Source organism: Poecilia mexicana, unplaced genomic scaffold (assembly GCF_051168715.1).
Source record: "Poecilia mexicana isolate PSO_F unplaced genomic scaffold, ASM5116871v1 scaffold_9, whole genome shotgun sequence".
NCBI classification, from domain to species: Eukaryota; Metazoa; Chordata; class Actinopteri; order Cyprinodontiformes; family Poeciliidae; genus Poecilia; species Poecilia mexicana.
The window spans coordinates 28,587,745-28,602,429 of NW_028263378.1; the positions used below are offsets into that span (position 1 = coordinate 28,587,745).

Sequence of the window (14,685 nt, forward strand, 5' to 3'; positions counted from 1 at the left end):
CTCTACAAAGTCATTGAAGTTGAATACATATGCACTCCACTTTTGGGTTTTATTTGTAAATTATCACTTGCTTTTAATTGTTCATTTCTGAATCAGCTTGTGTTGGTCTATCACAGAAAATCCCAACCAAGTTCGGTTTGGACAAATGAAGCAATTTAAAGGTTCCAAATGCTTTTGAGATTTCTGTTTCGAATTTTGAACGGCGATGGTGCCGCTCATCTGTTCATTCAGTTAAAAAGGTGGAAAAGTGGGGAATAAATAAAATAGGAAAATAAGTGCTAATTGATTTTTGTTCATGGATAATCATTCTCTTGGAGAAAAAAAACAAAGCAAGCATGTGGTATGTGTGCATTAGCATTTTAATTGGACAAAGCAAAGAAAAAAAAAGAGAAAACATTGATTACAGTAGCAGAGTCAACAGTTATCAGGGCTGAACAACCTTCTAAACAAAACCAAAAAAATATATATAGGGCTTGAAAATGTCTGTAGGCACTGCCTAATTAAAAAGTGTTTCGTCAGCTAAAAGAAACCAGCTCTATAAGGCAACAGTTACGATGTAGGCCTCCCCAATTCTCTGGCAAAATGAGCGAGAGTAAAGGTTGAATCCACTCAGTTTCAATATAAAATACTGGCGTTTCAATAGATATTTAAAAAAAAAAAAAATCAACTTCAAACATACATATTCACCTTTTAACATTTGAACTCTGTTAGATTTAAGTATGCACTGCATGGCAATGCCGTCTTATCCCTGCCAGGAAGAATTGTGTTCACTGTACCAGTGTCACATTTAAATAGCGCCACTCTGCTACGTACAATGTTGCCGTTAACTGTTGAATTATCAAAACCGAACTGAAAGCAAAGCACCCACAGTCAACAGTAGCAATTGTTTTTTTTTTCTCCTTTTTTTTTTTTTTTTATACATACATCGTTTCCAAATGAATCAACAGATGGTTATTTACACATGGCGAGAAGGATTTGAGGCTGTCAGAAAAAAATAGGAGGAAGAGAAAAGGAATGCAGAAAGGAAACGCTCCTTGAAACCAAATGTGTCTGCTGAGTACGAGGGGGGGGGGAAGCTGTGCAATATTTACCTGCCCTTACGGAGAAACAGCAGTGGTAACAATCCCTGCAATTGATTTTTATCCAATAATTAAAAAAAAAATCTCAAATAACTCAGTTCACAAATTAGAGTGGGTGGATTCCAACGCAAGAAGAATTTTTTTTTTTTTTTTTTAATCCACCTTTTAGTGGCCGTCAAAGAAAATATGAGAAAATGGATTAATTTGTAAAACCCTGGGGGGGGAGGGGGGGGAGACAAAAAAAACATTTCAAAAGTTTCTTCTTTACATTTTTGTACTCATTTACAGTTAACTTAAAAAGGTAAGAGCCCTGGCCAGTCTTTCCCCACCACTAGTGGGCGCTCCCCGGCTCCCATTACCCCTCCCCTCCCTCACCCGTTCCCACCAATGAGAATCATTTACATTTCACAGATGTCGACCTTCCCCCGTTAGGTTCCACATCCCGTTAAGAGTCTTTAAGTCCTGCCGCAAACCGGGAAGGCGGAGTCTAAACATCCCCCGCCCACACACAGGGCACCGTGCAGCCAATCAAACGGGCCGAATCGCTGACAAACCTCCCGCCCTGCCCACCTATCAGTGCGTGGGGTATCCTGTGGCTCCCATACCGGGCTGGTTGGCTAGCATACTCCCATTCAATCCCTGTGTGGGCTCCATTACCCCACCGTTACTGATGGCGCTCATGCCAGTCCACCCAGCACTGGCCGGTAAGTGACTGCAAAAGAAGAGGAACAGAGAGAGAGAGAGGCAGAGAAAGACAAAATGCCAGCAGGTTAGAAGAGACGAGGTGAAAGGGAGCTAAAAGGACGCTGTGCACAAGAATTACTGGAATTTAAAACAGGCTAGAGACAGGAAGGTGAAGATGAGGAAGGCTGGATTAATAAAAATAAAAAAGTAAACAAAAAAAATAGCTTGTAACAAAATTCAACAGAAGTACAGAAAGAGAAGGTTTAATTTGGATGGGTGGACAAGCAGACCAAAAGCAAACAGGCTTAAAGCTGTAAAATGCAACCTTTATAAGAAATAGATTTTTTATGTTTTTTTAAACTGTCGCTATGTCGTTGCAGTACGGTATGAGGTAATCTTTAAATATATATATATATATATATATATATATATATATATATATATATATATAGCAGTGGATACATTAAGTTGATTGACAGCGCCTCCTTGCTCCAATTGGTAGTTTTTGGTCAGGTGAATTTATAGCTCTGGGAGGAAGTGGAGATCATTTCTTTTCACAGATTATCCATTTCATATTACACTGTCACAACATATTGACAGTTTTAATAAATATTTTTACAGAAGTTGCAAACTACAGCTTTAAGACGCCAAACTAAATCCATCCCATCTCCGCCGCCCTGACAAACATGGCCTCTTTTCACACCATGAGGAAGTCTTCAGCTGGCCCGCCTCACTCAAACAAGATCAGATTAAATCCCATCAACCAGAAAGTAAAGCTATTATTAAACGTTCAAGAGATTTTTACCTTCAAGTTTCAAGTGGAAACAGATTTTCACAGGAACTTAAATAATTCTATTCACCTTCGAGTGGGATCAATTAATACAAGCTTAGACTTTCAGCTTCTCCTTTATTATTGTCGAGTGCACATAGCACTGCACATAGGACATCTAAAAACACAAAACTCCATGACATTCATATTCAGACCAAGTCAGGGAAAAGCAAAACAAACAGAGCAATGAAATAAAGAAATGAATGGTATGAATGGACATAAACATCAACAACAGCTTTAAAGGACAGTCCTGACTAACAAGAATTATTTTTAAACTCTCATCAAGTTGCATGATAAATCATTTTTCATTTCTATTTTTAAGCTGCTTTTTTAGAATTTAGTCGTGGGGACGAGGGGGGGGGACAAAACTGGAACTGAAACATTTTTGAAATAAACTTGTTGAAACAGAAAGTAATGAGCTGTCCACAGGGAGCAGGGCTACAACACGGACGTGTTGAGGCGGGTTAGATCTCAGTTCAGAAGGGGGTCGAGGTGTGTGCTCGTTTCTTAATCTTCTAAAAAAGGTGAGGAAGGGAAGTCAAGAGGGAGCAGGGAAGGTGTCGGGTGATACTGCTCCCTCTTGTGGCCAGAGCTGGTTCTTGCTTGAAGGTGAAGTCCTGTGGTTGCTGAAGTAGGAGAAGGCGGTGAAGAGCAGCCCCCGCTGCCCACCGTGCTACTTACTTAAAGCCCTGCTGGTTCCAGGCCTGGCCGTACACACTGTAGGTGGGGACCTGCCACCCATTGGGGACGTACTGGCTGATCTGGGGCCCGTTGCCGTACCACTGGCCCCAGTGGTTGTAGGGCTGGGCTGCGGCGAAGCCGATCTTGTTCTGCTTCAGGGGTTAAAAGCGGACAAGGACGTCTTGAGTACGGATTTCTGCAGCACTCCAAACATCCACACACTTCACAAGTTTGAGATCTTTTTGAGGCAATAATGAATAGACATCAATACACATACCACCACAGAAATGTACAAACTTTGTCCAGACACCTGAAAATATACTGCTCAAAAAAATAAAGGGTACATTTCACTTTAATTTTGTGTGTGGCTCCAAATCCAGGCCTCCATTGGTTAATAAATTTGATTTCCATTGATGATTTTTGTGTTGTCAGCACATTCAACTTTGTACAGAACAAAGTATTCAATGAGAATATTTCATTCATTCAGATCTAGGATGTGTTATTTGAGTGTTCCCTTTATTTTTTTTAGCAGTGTACATTTGCACTTATCCTTGAGACACACAAAAACAGCTAGCTAGTTAGCAATGGTATGTTGGCAGTGAATCAATAACCCACCAAAAAAATAAATCTGAAAAACACAGAAGTAGAATCTCCTGCACAACCAACAAGCATGCAATTTCTGAAGAGCAAGTTTCCTGCTCATAAAACAGGTAAAACCTGCTGACCAAACATGCTGGGGCTCAGCTAGGGTTGCTAGCTGATGGGGTTGTTGCTAGGGGAGGAGCAGTGTCTGCTGATTTGTGATGGTACATCCTGCAGGTTTTTGAAATGGCACCAAACAACATTAACTTGTTGCCAAAAGCTGGCGGAGTGTTTTTGTAAGCAGTTGGGATGTTTTAGGAGCAGTAGAAACACATGGAAGTACAAAAATGTGCAAAATGTGCTGAGAAATCTTGTACATTTCTGTTTATATTTTGTTACTTCAGAAAAAACAATTAAAACCTCTAAATTGGAGCCCTGTAAGGGTTTTCTATTACAACTGAAACACATTTTCTCTTCATAGCCAGTGAGAATTCAAGAATATGTGGCTGTAATTTATAACAAGCATCTCAAGCCATTTACAGGACAAATGAGTCAAATTTATATCCAGTCTAGTTCAAGCCAAGGTTGTCTTATTTAACCCAATTCAAATGCAGTTTGATTCAGAATTACATCCAACAACAAAACAAAGTCAACCCAATTGATTTAAACCCTGAATTGACACATGTAGCAGATTTAGGTTTAGAGCAATCTTTTGTTTCATCAACTCGTCCGACTGTATTTACGCTAAAGGAGCAGTATTATGCATTTTCCAGCCACTTACTGTTGTTTTATAGAACAGTCAAGTAACTATGTTACCTACAGTTGTTATGATTCTAAATGTATATAAAATATGACTTAAAAGAAATGTTACTTCATAATTTAACGCCTTGAAATAGGGCGTATGTCTCTAAGAATCTCTTTGCTCATTGAAACTATGCCTTCAGGAAGTCATCACATCATGGCTCCTCTATTCACCTTTTATCAATATTTTTACCAGCGTTGAGCTGAGAAATAGCTCATATAATCTCAGCTGATGTGCAGTTCCACCACGTGTTTGCTAATTGCTGCAGGCTAGTCTGAAGGAACCAAGTAGGAGAGCTGAATGGTTGCCATGGGAGATTCAAGAATTTCTCAAACATTCATGACATAATCAAGAGAACACTCTATAGGTATGTTTTTAATGAAGGAATATCGTAACAAGACATTAAGCTGAAAAAAAAAGACTATTTTACATGATACTGGCCCTTTAAATATATATATATATATATATATATATATATATATATATATATATATATATATATATATATATATATATATATATATATATATATATATATATATATATATATATAGGGCTGTTGTAAACGAATATTTTAGTAATCGAGTAATCTATCGATTATTCTTACGATTAATCGAGTAATCGGATAAAAAAAATTATAAAATGAAATATTGGTAAATCTGGCATAATACCGGTGTTACTATCAGATATCAATATCAGTCCAATTTTTCATATTTGAGCATCCCTAACAGTTGCTTTTTTGTAGTTTAGAAAACTAACCTGTAACAATAATAGCTCACTTTCTAAGTTAACCAGAAGAAAAGTTATAGAAAAATCTGAAATTATATTGAATTTAATAACAAAGAGGCAGGCTCACAAATATGCTTATAAAAAATGTCTACAATCCAGCTTTTAGTTTATGTATTCATCTTCAGTGAGTTTAATAGATTAATTAAACTCACCTTGCCACCTAACCTGCCACGCTTTGGGTTTGAAAATATGGGAAATGCCGCCTGGAGTGGGAGGAGAGGGCGAATGAACGAACGTAAGATGGGGTGGAGGGGAGGAAATAGACCAGCGGACTGACGAACCGTTAGACCGGGGGACGAACACGGGGGGAAGCAATACGGGATATTTACGACACCTTCACTGGTCACACTCAGAAACTCATCTACCAGCCATGTACGATGCGCTCCGCCACCCGTTTCTTCAGACCGGGATATGAAATTTATTGTGCGGTTCGTCGGTAAAGCTACATTTACACGGTAAGCATCAGCTACTCAGCCGCCCGCCCTGTTCAGTCTATCCGCTCACCTCAGCGCTCTTCCCGCCGTTCGCTTTCAACCAGCAGCCCCGGAGGAGAAATGCTGCCGTACTCCAGGCATTCCCCCAGTCATTTTAAGGATGCTTATTGGTTCCCCAAAAACGATAAAAAGTCGGGCATTATCATCAATCCATAAAATCCCCACGGGCCAATCTTGAAGATTGGACTTTATGCCGCTGAGACTTAGCTTTTGTCAACAACTCAGAGGCGGAAGTGAGAGCTCCGCGCAACGCAAATGAAGTCCCGGCCGGAACACGGTGCGCTAACTATTAAAACATAAATTAACGAAGCTTCGAGGCAGGTAAATTTTCCTCGAGGAATTTTAGTAATCGAGGTACTCGAATCATTCGAGGAATCGTTTCAGCCCTAATATATATACTTGAACCTGAGAGAAACTGTGGAGGGAGCTAAAGCCTTTGGTTCTGGAAAACAGCAACAATGGAGCCATGATGGGTTTTTTGTCTTTTTTTTTTTTTCACATTTTCTTTTCCACTGTTTCTGTTAAATTTCCAATGTAAACTGAAGAAGGTAACGAGAAACGAAACAAAGTCGAACTACAATTGCTGTGAAGAACCTTCAGAATTAAATATTTGAATTTTTTATGGTAATGCTGATATGCTGCCACCTCCTGGTGTAATGAGGATATTACAGTGTCCTGCAAACTGTGAATGCTGTTTTTTTTTTTATTTAGTTTTTTTTTTTTTAAACCTGAAGGAAAAAATATCAGTTTGTATAAATATGAAATTGCTGAACTTGTATGCCGATATCAAATTGGGCAAAAAGATAAACTGACAGGAAAATAAGGAGCGGATAAAACCAGAGCCAGTTTAACCCCACAACAGAAAGGCTCACACTTGCTAGTCCTGTTACTGTAAATACTAGCTTGTGTCCAACATCACATACACTGACTGATTACACAGACATTGACCACAACAATTACTGCCTATGCCAAAGGAACAAGGTAAATTTAGACCGTCAGTCCATACTGTCGAAAACAACTCGTCCACTAACAGACGCTGCTCTTCTGCAGAATCCTTACCTGGGGCATCGACACCTGCTGCATGGAGTTCATCATGTCTGGCGTCTCTTTACCCCAGTAGCACTTCACTATGTGGCCCTCGATTGAAGAACCATTGACGGAGACGATGGCATGGGCCGCTGATTCATGGGAGTTAAACCTAAACACAAAACAGTTGGACAAATGAACCGTGGAAAAGTTGTTTGGATAAATGCTTATTCACTAAAGACAAAAAAAAAACAAAGAAGTCACAGAGATCAGAAAGGCCAAATGCTCTCAGTCAGAACAGAGACACTGCTTTGTATACAACTAATCGGTCCAAGTTGGAGTAGAGACCTGAAAAACCTGTTCTAGTTCTCATTTGAAAAAGCTGTAATAAAGTATTGTATAAGATCCGACTGGTACGATTATGAAACAGTTTAACTCCACATACCTCACAAATGAATAGCCTTTATCTGGAAAAACTCTGACTTCCATAATCTGTCCGAATGGAGAGAAGGTCTGTCTCATCAGTTGCTCTGGAAACGAAGCAGAAAGGAGCATTAAGGACTTGGATCTGGGGGTCAAAGGGTCATGATCACTAACAGGGGTCTAGATAAACCGTATTCATTGGTGAAAATTGTTTTAGTTTTTAGATGCTCCCAAAAATGTTAGTGATGTCATTTCCTCAGGCTGACAGCAAACCTGCTTAACTTGAAGTTTTCCTGGTTTATTTTTATATTGTTTCTAACAGCATTTTGTCAGGATGAGCTGATTTTATTTTATTTTTTTAATAATGAATTTGATTAAACTAGTTTTACCGGGGATTGCAGCTCTAATTTAACGACCAGAACAGATGTTGGTTTCCCAAACAAGGGAGTTCAAATTCAAAAGGGAAATAAATGTTTCAAATCATTAATTCAAGATTGTTCAAAGAATGATCGTAAATGGTGAAGGCTGTAGGAAGGAAAGATCTCCTGTAGTAGTCTGTATTACAACAAATTTGAAAAGGCTTCTTACTAAAGACACTGTTTTTCTACAATCGTGTCATAAGACACTAAAAAAGTCCCCTTATTAAAAAACATAAGACTTCTGGTAAAAGAAAAAAAAATCTGACATTAAAAGTGATAATTCTGAGAAAATTTTCCCTTGTCCTTTAGTGGAGAAAAGTAAAGTAACTTAAATATCCATATTCAAAAAGTATTTTTAAATACCTCTTTGGACTTTACATGTCCTGCATTTTAAGGATCAGGATAAAGTTGCAGAATTTTATGTTATCATGATCACAGCTGATCGACAGAACACTCTTCATCATTCTGAAAAACTTCAATGGCTCAACTGAATTGTGATTCACCACAAATATATAACTTATTGGCATATAATAAGAGATATTAGTGCGTAGAAGAGCTTCATTTTGACCAGAGTCAATTTACAAACACTTAAAAAAATCTCAATCTGATGAGTTTTCAAAAACATGAACAAGAACGATTAAAACATCGTCTGAAAAGTGTAAACTAGAGAGATTACATCCACAAATTTACTCACAATGTGAATTGCTACAAAAAAAAAAAGAACTGCAGTGACAAACTGTGGAGTTTGCCCACCTGTGAGTCCTGTGCTGACCCCACCACAATACACGGTGCAGTTACTGGGGCTGGACTGGCTCATGACGTCATCAAAGGAGAGGTGCTTGGAGTTATCTGGTGGGTCGAATGTCACACGTTACTGATAATCCATCGGTTCAACACAGCAGGTGATCCGAAACGGTATGATAATATGCACTAACTCTCATAGGTGGCCTTGGGAGCAGGGGGCTTTCTTGTGGCCCAGTTGGTCCGTATCTGTCTGCCCCCCAACCACTGACCCCCCATGTGCTGAATGGCATTCTCTGCATCCTGGAAAGAACGAACAATCAGGTTATCGACGAGAGCTGCACACCCAGGGTTCGTGCAAGTTTCAGAAAGTCATATTTAAGACTTTTTAGTACCAGATTGAATGAAATTTAAGGCCAAAAAGCAGAAAGAGAGAAAAACTATAAATCATGCAAATGGAAAACCGAGCTCGTTTTAATTTATCATACGATTTAATTGATTTATTACGACAGACCAAACCCTGCTTACCACAAAGTTTTGCATAACCACAATCTACAGTGGTAACAACACAATAGTGATTTCTTACCCATTTATTGAAGAAAGACACAAAGCCGTAGCCTTTAGATTTCCCTGTAGCCATATCTTTCACGACGCGAGCATCCCTGTTGACAAAGAACACAACCCCTTAACAAACCTGGAGCAGGCACTTCACACCACTGTTACACACACAAAAAACAACAAAACTGTACGTGGAACATTACTTCTTTGTTGTAACAACGCTTCTTGGCAATAAAAGTTCATTTTCACCAAAAGGTGCAGCATCAGTGGGTGGAGCAGCAGAGAATGAGGATTGTACCGGTTACACACCTCCACAGCTCAATCTGCTCCCGATTTCTGATGGGTTTTATTTGTTGGATTAGATTGAAGTTTAAAGGGCCAGTATTGTATTTTCTTCACATAACACATGTTGGAAAATTATACATTATAGTACCAAATGTAACCATGCAACATGTTACCTTCATTTGCTATAAAAATGCTGTATACATCAAATATAACCTAAAAGAAACTTTACTTTCTATTTTAACTCTGTCTCTTTAAGAAGCTCCAGCTCATTCTGAAGCTCCGCCTTCAGGAAGTCATCACAACATGGCTCCTCTATTAACTCTTTAACAATGTTTTTACCAGCGTTTCACTGAGAAGTATTGCTCTCAGAAGATTTCCAGTTCCTCCAGATATTTGCTCATTTTTGCTGGCTAGTCTGAAGGAGTCGAATGGGGAAAGGCTGATCTGGAAGGCGGAAGCTCTGACATGAGCAGAGATGCATCATGGTGTTAAGGTCATTCCAAATTATGGAGATAATCTCTGATAAAACTCCCTCTGTGAGTCACTTTGGTCCCTGAGAGTGGAGATAAACGATTGGCACTGGCTGCAAAATCTCATTCCTGTATCTCTCAGCACTGAGACTGCCTCTACTGATGACCGACCTTGTTTTTCCGGTTAGGCAGACGCTAATCTACACCATCACATGCCTACATTATAAGACATTTGTCGATGGCAAGATGGATTTAATAGTTTCTTAATGGGAATAAGCCACATATGAACTCATTTTCCTTACAAGTGTGACACCAGGTGGAATAAACTGGCTTTCCAAAGGTACAAGGTTTATCACAAACCCAACCAGTTTATATGAAATCCCCCCAACTCTACCAAGAAGAGTGATCAAATATATAAAGATAAGTGCTCAAGGAGAAACCAGTTGACCAACATTTATTCAAGTATTTGTGAGGGTGGATGTATGAATTTGAGTAAAGGCCAGTCATGATTACAAATCCCAAAAATGATTGTGATAAATGATAATATTGTTGTTTTGAGACTATCTTTAAGTGATGTAATAATAATTGTATAATAACAAAAGTTTGCCGTCTCAAAGATCAATAAATTTTAATTTTCTAAACATTTAACACCATTTTCAAAAAAATTAAAAATAACCAAATACAATAAAGAAAACGGAAATAAAAACCACACAACCAAAACTAGAAATTAAGTAGATTATGAAGTCTAAGCAAGATTGGTTTTAACTTTTTTTAAACATATTAAAAATGTTTAAAAACATTTTTAATATGTTTTTATACTATTATTACATCACTTATACATTCATTTTAGTCCATGAATGAAATTGCAATATATTGATTTATTGCAACAGGTTTATTTGAATATATCCAAATTATGCATACTGTTTAAACATGCATGTGTAATTTGGACTCTCCCTGGGTTTAAAAAAAAATTTAAATTAAGAATTTTGTGTTTTGGTTTTTTATTTTGTTTGTTTGCTTGAATCTCAAATACAAGTAGGTGATATTAGCCTGGAAAGAATAAATGCTGTGCTGCTTTCTGGCGTTAGAGCATTCTGTCCTTCATTTAAAGTCCATTTCTATAAAAAACAACAATCAATTTCAGGCTCCAAACTTACGATATCCTGCCGAAAGGGGCAAAGGCAGCTTTGACGTCTTCTGTTGTTATTTCTGGACTGAGGTCTCCGACGAAGACATGAAAGTGATCTGGAAGGGCAAAACGGTTTGCACATTAGTCCTTCTGGCTTCCACACATATCAAGTTTCTCCGCAGAACAACAGAAATACCAGATAATCTGGTCACAACAACATTTCTTTTTTTTTTGTAGTACTTACTACTTGTGTCTTTTTTCTGGCTGGATGGTGTTGTGGCCCAGTTGACTTTGACCTCCTGCAGACAGCAGAGAGCACAAGGCGGGGCGTGTTTAAAAAAAAAAGAAAAAAAAATAGATGACTTTACATTAAAGGTGGACAAAAACAATTTAATGTGAGCACGCCTAGGAACTTTATGAAGCCCTTTGCAGAATAAAATGTTAACCTTTTACTTCACTGTTCTTAACAACTCAATTTACATCAAAATCATTTTGGACAGATCCAACCTGACAGGTTTGGATGCAGCACTCATAAACAAACAGAACAGATTCACACGTTCTGTATGATTCATCTAGATTTCATTTCTGTTTTGGAAAGCCCACAGACCCGACTCCCCATCCCCACTCACCCTGTAGATACGATAGCTTACCTTACCCAATATTTTCCTTCCATTCATGGCTGCCAATGAGGCAGCAGCATGCCTGTGATCATAGAACTCCACAAAGCAGTATGGATCATTTCCAGCCGTCTGTCAATAGTAAAATAACACTAATCATAAGTTAACAGTTTAATTATGTGTGAAACACATCACCACACAGCTGCCTGGTGTGTCAGTGATGAGTTCATACTAGAGATGCACCAAGAAATCAACCGCTGAAAACAACCAATTTGACCCTGAACGGCGATCAACCTGTCAGAATGTTTAAAAACTCCTATTGTTTTTCTAAGCTGTAAATGCACCACACCGACGCATCTGTGCTGCATTGACAACGCTTCTCAGTGTAGAAGTTGTTACTGAGAGAGATTAATTATTTTCACTATCAGTAGCTGTGTTTTTCCATTGACCTTAAAATTGTGCCATTTGACATTTGGAAAATAAATTTGCTTAATGGAAATATGGCAATTTAGAACAAACTCATTTCTCAATATAAAGTTTTGGCATTAGGATGAAGTGCTTTGTCTTTTGCTGTACACTGTTTAACGGAAACACTGAAATTGCAAAATCAAATCATGGTTCTTGCCAGTGTTTTGGAAACCTCACGGTTGAGCGTCCACCAGGTCTATAGGAAATACACACTGAGAATTAAGTTAACAGTTAGCATGGCTGACCATGGCTATAAGAAATTAAATGAAACCAAACTGCGGAGCTGTGTAACACCAGCACCCATTGGGCGATTGTTCCCTCTGCTCCACATACTAGTAATGACTCATTACAGAATTGCTGAAAACAGTAATAGTTGTAGTATATGTGTGTAATAGCCTGAAAGTTTTTCCTGTGTTTTGATACACAGAGAGACCGTTTTGTACATGTATAAAACAATGATTTATCTCATAATAAGCATTATGTAATTGTTAAAAGTTTTAACTTATCAGGAGTTGGGAACAATGGTGTGCTAAATGAAACGGAATGGGCTAAAATCGGTATCAGCAGATCAAAGTTGCACAAAGTCAAAGTCGGAAATCGGCCTCAGGTGCACCTCTAGTATTTGATATTTTATGGGCATCATGTGAGCAACATTTTGAACAGGAGATCTCAAACCATGGGAGGGAAAAAGTCACTTACATCATTGATCATTTTACAGCTCTTACAAGGTCCTATCTGTTGGAAGACCTGTAGAATGAGGGGCTCGGTGACATCCCTGGACAGATTTCCTACATACCTACAAGCAAAGACAGAGAGATGGGCGAACTGAGTCCCAGTCAAACAGGAAGTAGCAAGCAAACAAAGGCTAGTTCGCCGGGGTAGCCACAGACACCGCAATTTCTAATATAAAAAGAAAAATAACAAAAATGGGGCGCTATTAAACTAAAGATTGGTTTATGTTTCCACATGCGACTGGTGAAACGGACATCCCCGCAGTCAGGGGTGTCCGGTGCGGTCTGTGAGCGCGTTGACGTGGCTCGTCTGCCAGCTAGCTAGGCTAGAGATCTCGCTAACCGGTTCAAACAGGCCTCGGGTTAAGTTGTGGCTCAAACTATACTTTCTAAAATCTCCTTACAGTCCACACACGTTTTATATATTCTCTTAAGACACCACAATGGATGCAAACACGGATATGTTTTATATAACTAAAATTAAATGATGTCCCATCTTTAGCTAATTGCAGCAGTGCCTAGCTAGCTACTCAGTTTCGATTTAAAGTGAGTTACCGATCCGTTTATTTACACTTGAAAATAAAACCTTAATTTTGTGCGCCGAAATTTTTTAATTTTTGAGTCTTTCAGTGTGGCATACTTGATGTGAGATAATAACAAAGTATAAATATATTGCCAGCGAAATGACAAAGGTTTACAGCTTCCTAATTGTAACAACGTGGAAACATTTGCAGTAACTAGACGAAGCCTGAGCATTCCAGGACATAGACAGTGCCACAGTTACTCACAGGGTTCTAGGTTGTTCGTCGTCCATCGTCAGGGTTCAGTGGTCGAGTCCTCGGAGGGGGCTTTATTCCAATGACATACAACAGGTCTGGACTGAACCCGAGAGACCAGGAGCACAGGGGCTATATCTTCCGTTCAATGAGAAATCCGTCTCCAACTCAGGTCTCCCACACGCAGCATACAGCCCCCTCTCCGTCTGAGGCAAACAATAGGAAGTTGAAGATGGCGGAGGAACGGCGTCAGCAGCGTCAGCCTAGCAGCGCGCTGAAATGAAGCTAAAATCAAACGCTCCTTCACCCACACAAAGATGTGCCTTCCAATCACATCTGTATGGCGGCCACTGTAATTTCACACCCTGTTACCACTCACAAGATGAAACTGTACAATTAATTGTTCCCATGATTTATGGTAATTTGTTATTTTTGTATCCACAGACAAAAAAGGCGCTTTCAAGTCACGGTTGTTGGATTTGTGTGTCCTATGCATATTTTTCGAAATTAAGCGTTTTCTGCAACATAGCAAAACTATAAAGGAAAAACAAAAAAACACGTGCGCCGCCCGGGAATCGAACCCGGGTCGCAAGAATGGGAATCTTGCATGATACCACTACACCAGCGGCGCCGCCTGCTTGCTCTCATCAACAAAGAGTATCCATCCTCAACATCCGGAATGGTGTGGCTGTTGTACCAGATTACTGCTCCAACTAATGACTGAATTTGGTTTGAGCTTTATAGTCATTATAAAGCTGACACATAAAAACTTTTTTAATTTCCACAGAAATTTTGGAAAAATATTAATCTAACACGATTATTATAAAAGAACCTAATAGCTGTCTGTATTGTTTTTGATTGATCAACTTGTTTTTCTGGCATGGAACATGTTAACATGTTCGTGTGTATCGTGCATGTTTGCTAGGGTTACCAGTAATTATGGAAGGTCCTGTAATTTTAGGAACGCTATCAATTGATAACATACGGAGCCCTACGGTAACAGAACATTATATGATAATGGGGGGAAAGCCTGTCAGCACTACAACTGATGTAACCCTCATTGTTAAGATAAGTCAAGACAAGTTAGGATCAGAGATATAAA

The 14,685-nt window shown here is 38.9% G+C and overlaps 1 protein-coding gene and 1 non-coding gene across 3 annotated transcripts; both read right to left on the bottom strand.

The window, feature by feature from the left end:
• Positions 1 to 341: 341 nt before the first annotated feature.
• On the bottom strand, positions 342 to 13,853 carry LOC106909343 (cytotoxic granule associated RNA binding protein TIA1-like). 2 transcript variants are annotated; one of them, XM_088009099.1, is made up of 11 exons: positions 13,596 to 13,853; positions 12,776 to 12,872; positions 11,642 to 11,740; positions 11,236 to 11,290; positions 11,020 to 11,107; positions 9,136 to 9,211; positions 8,744 to 8,852; positions 8,562 to 8,657; positions 7,412 to 7,496; positions 7,000 to 7,138; positions 342 to 3,422 (listed from the first exon to the last, which is right to left on the bottom strand). In XM_088009099.1, the coding sequence occupies exons 1-11, from the start codon at positions 13,619 to 13,621 to the stop codon at positions 3,270 to 3,272; spliced, it is 1,023 nt and encodes a 340-aa protein (XP_087865225.1). In that variant the 5' UTR covers positions 13,622 to 13,853; the 3' UTR covers positions 342 to 3,269. The 2 variants fall into 2 exon arrangements, with proteins under 2 accessions (XP_087865225.1, XP_087865224.1); XM_088009098.1 differs by having other exon boundaries at positions 342 to 3,425; positions 13,596 to 13,848.
• Positions 13,854 to 14,143: 290 nt separating this feature from the next.
• Positions 14,144 to 14,214, bottom strand: trnag-ccc (transfer RNA glycine (anticodon CCC)). Its single transcript has one exon. It is a non-coding gene; the product is annotated as a tRNA-Gly (tRNA).
• Between the last annotated feature and the right edge of the window lie 471 nt (positions 14,215 to 14,685).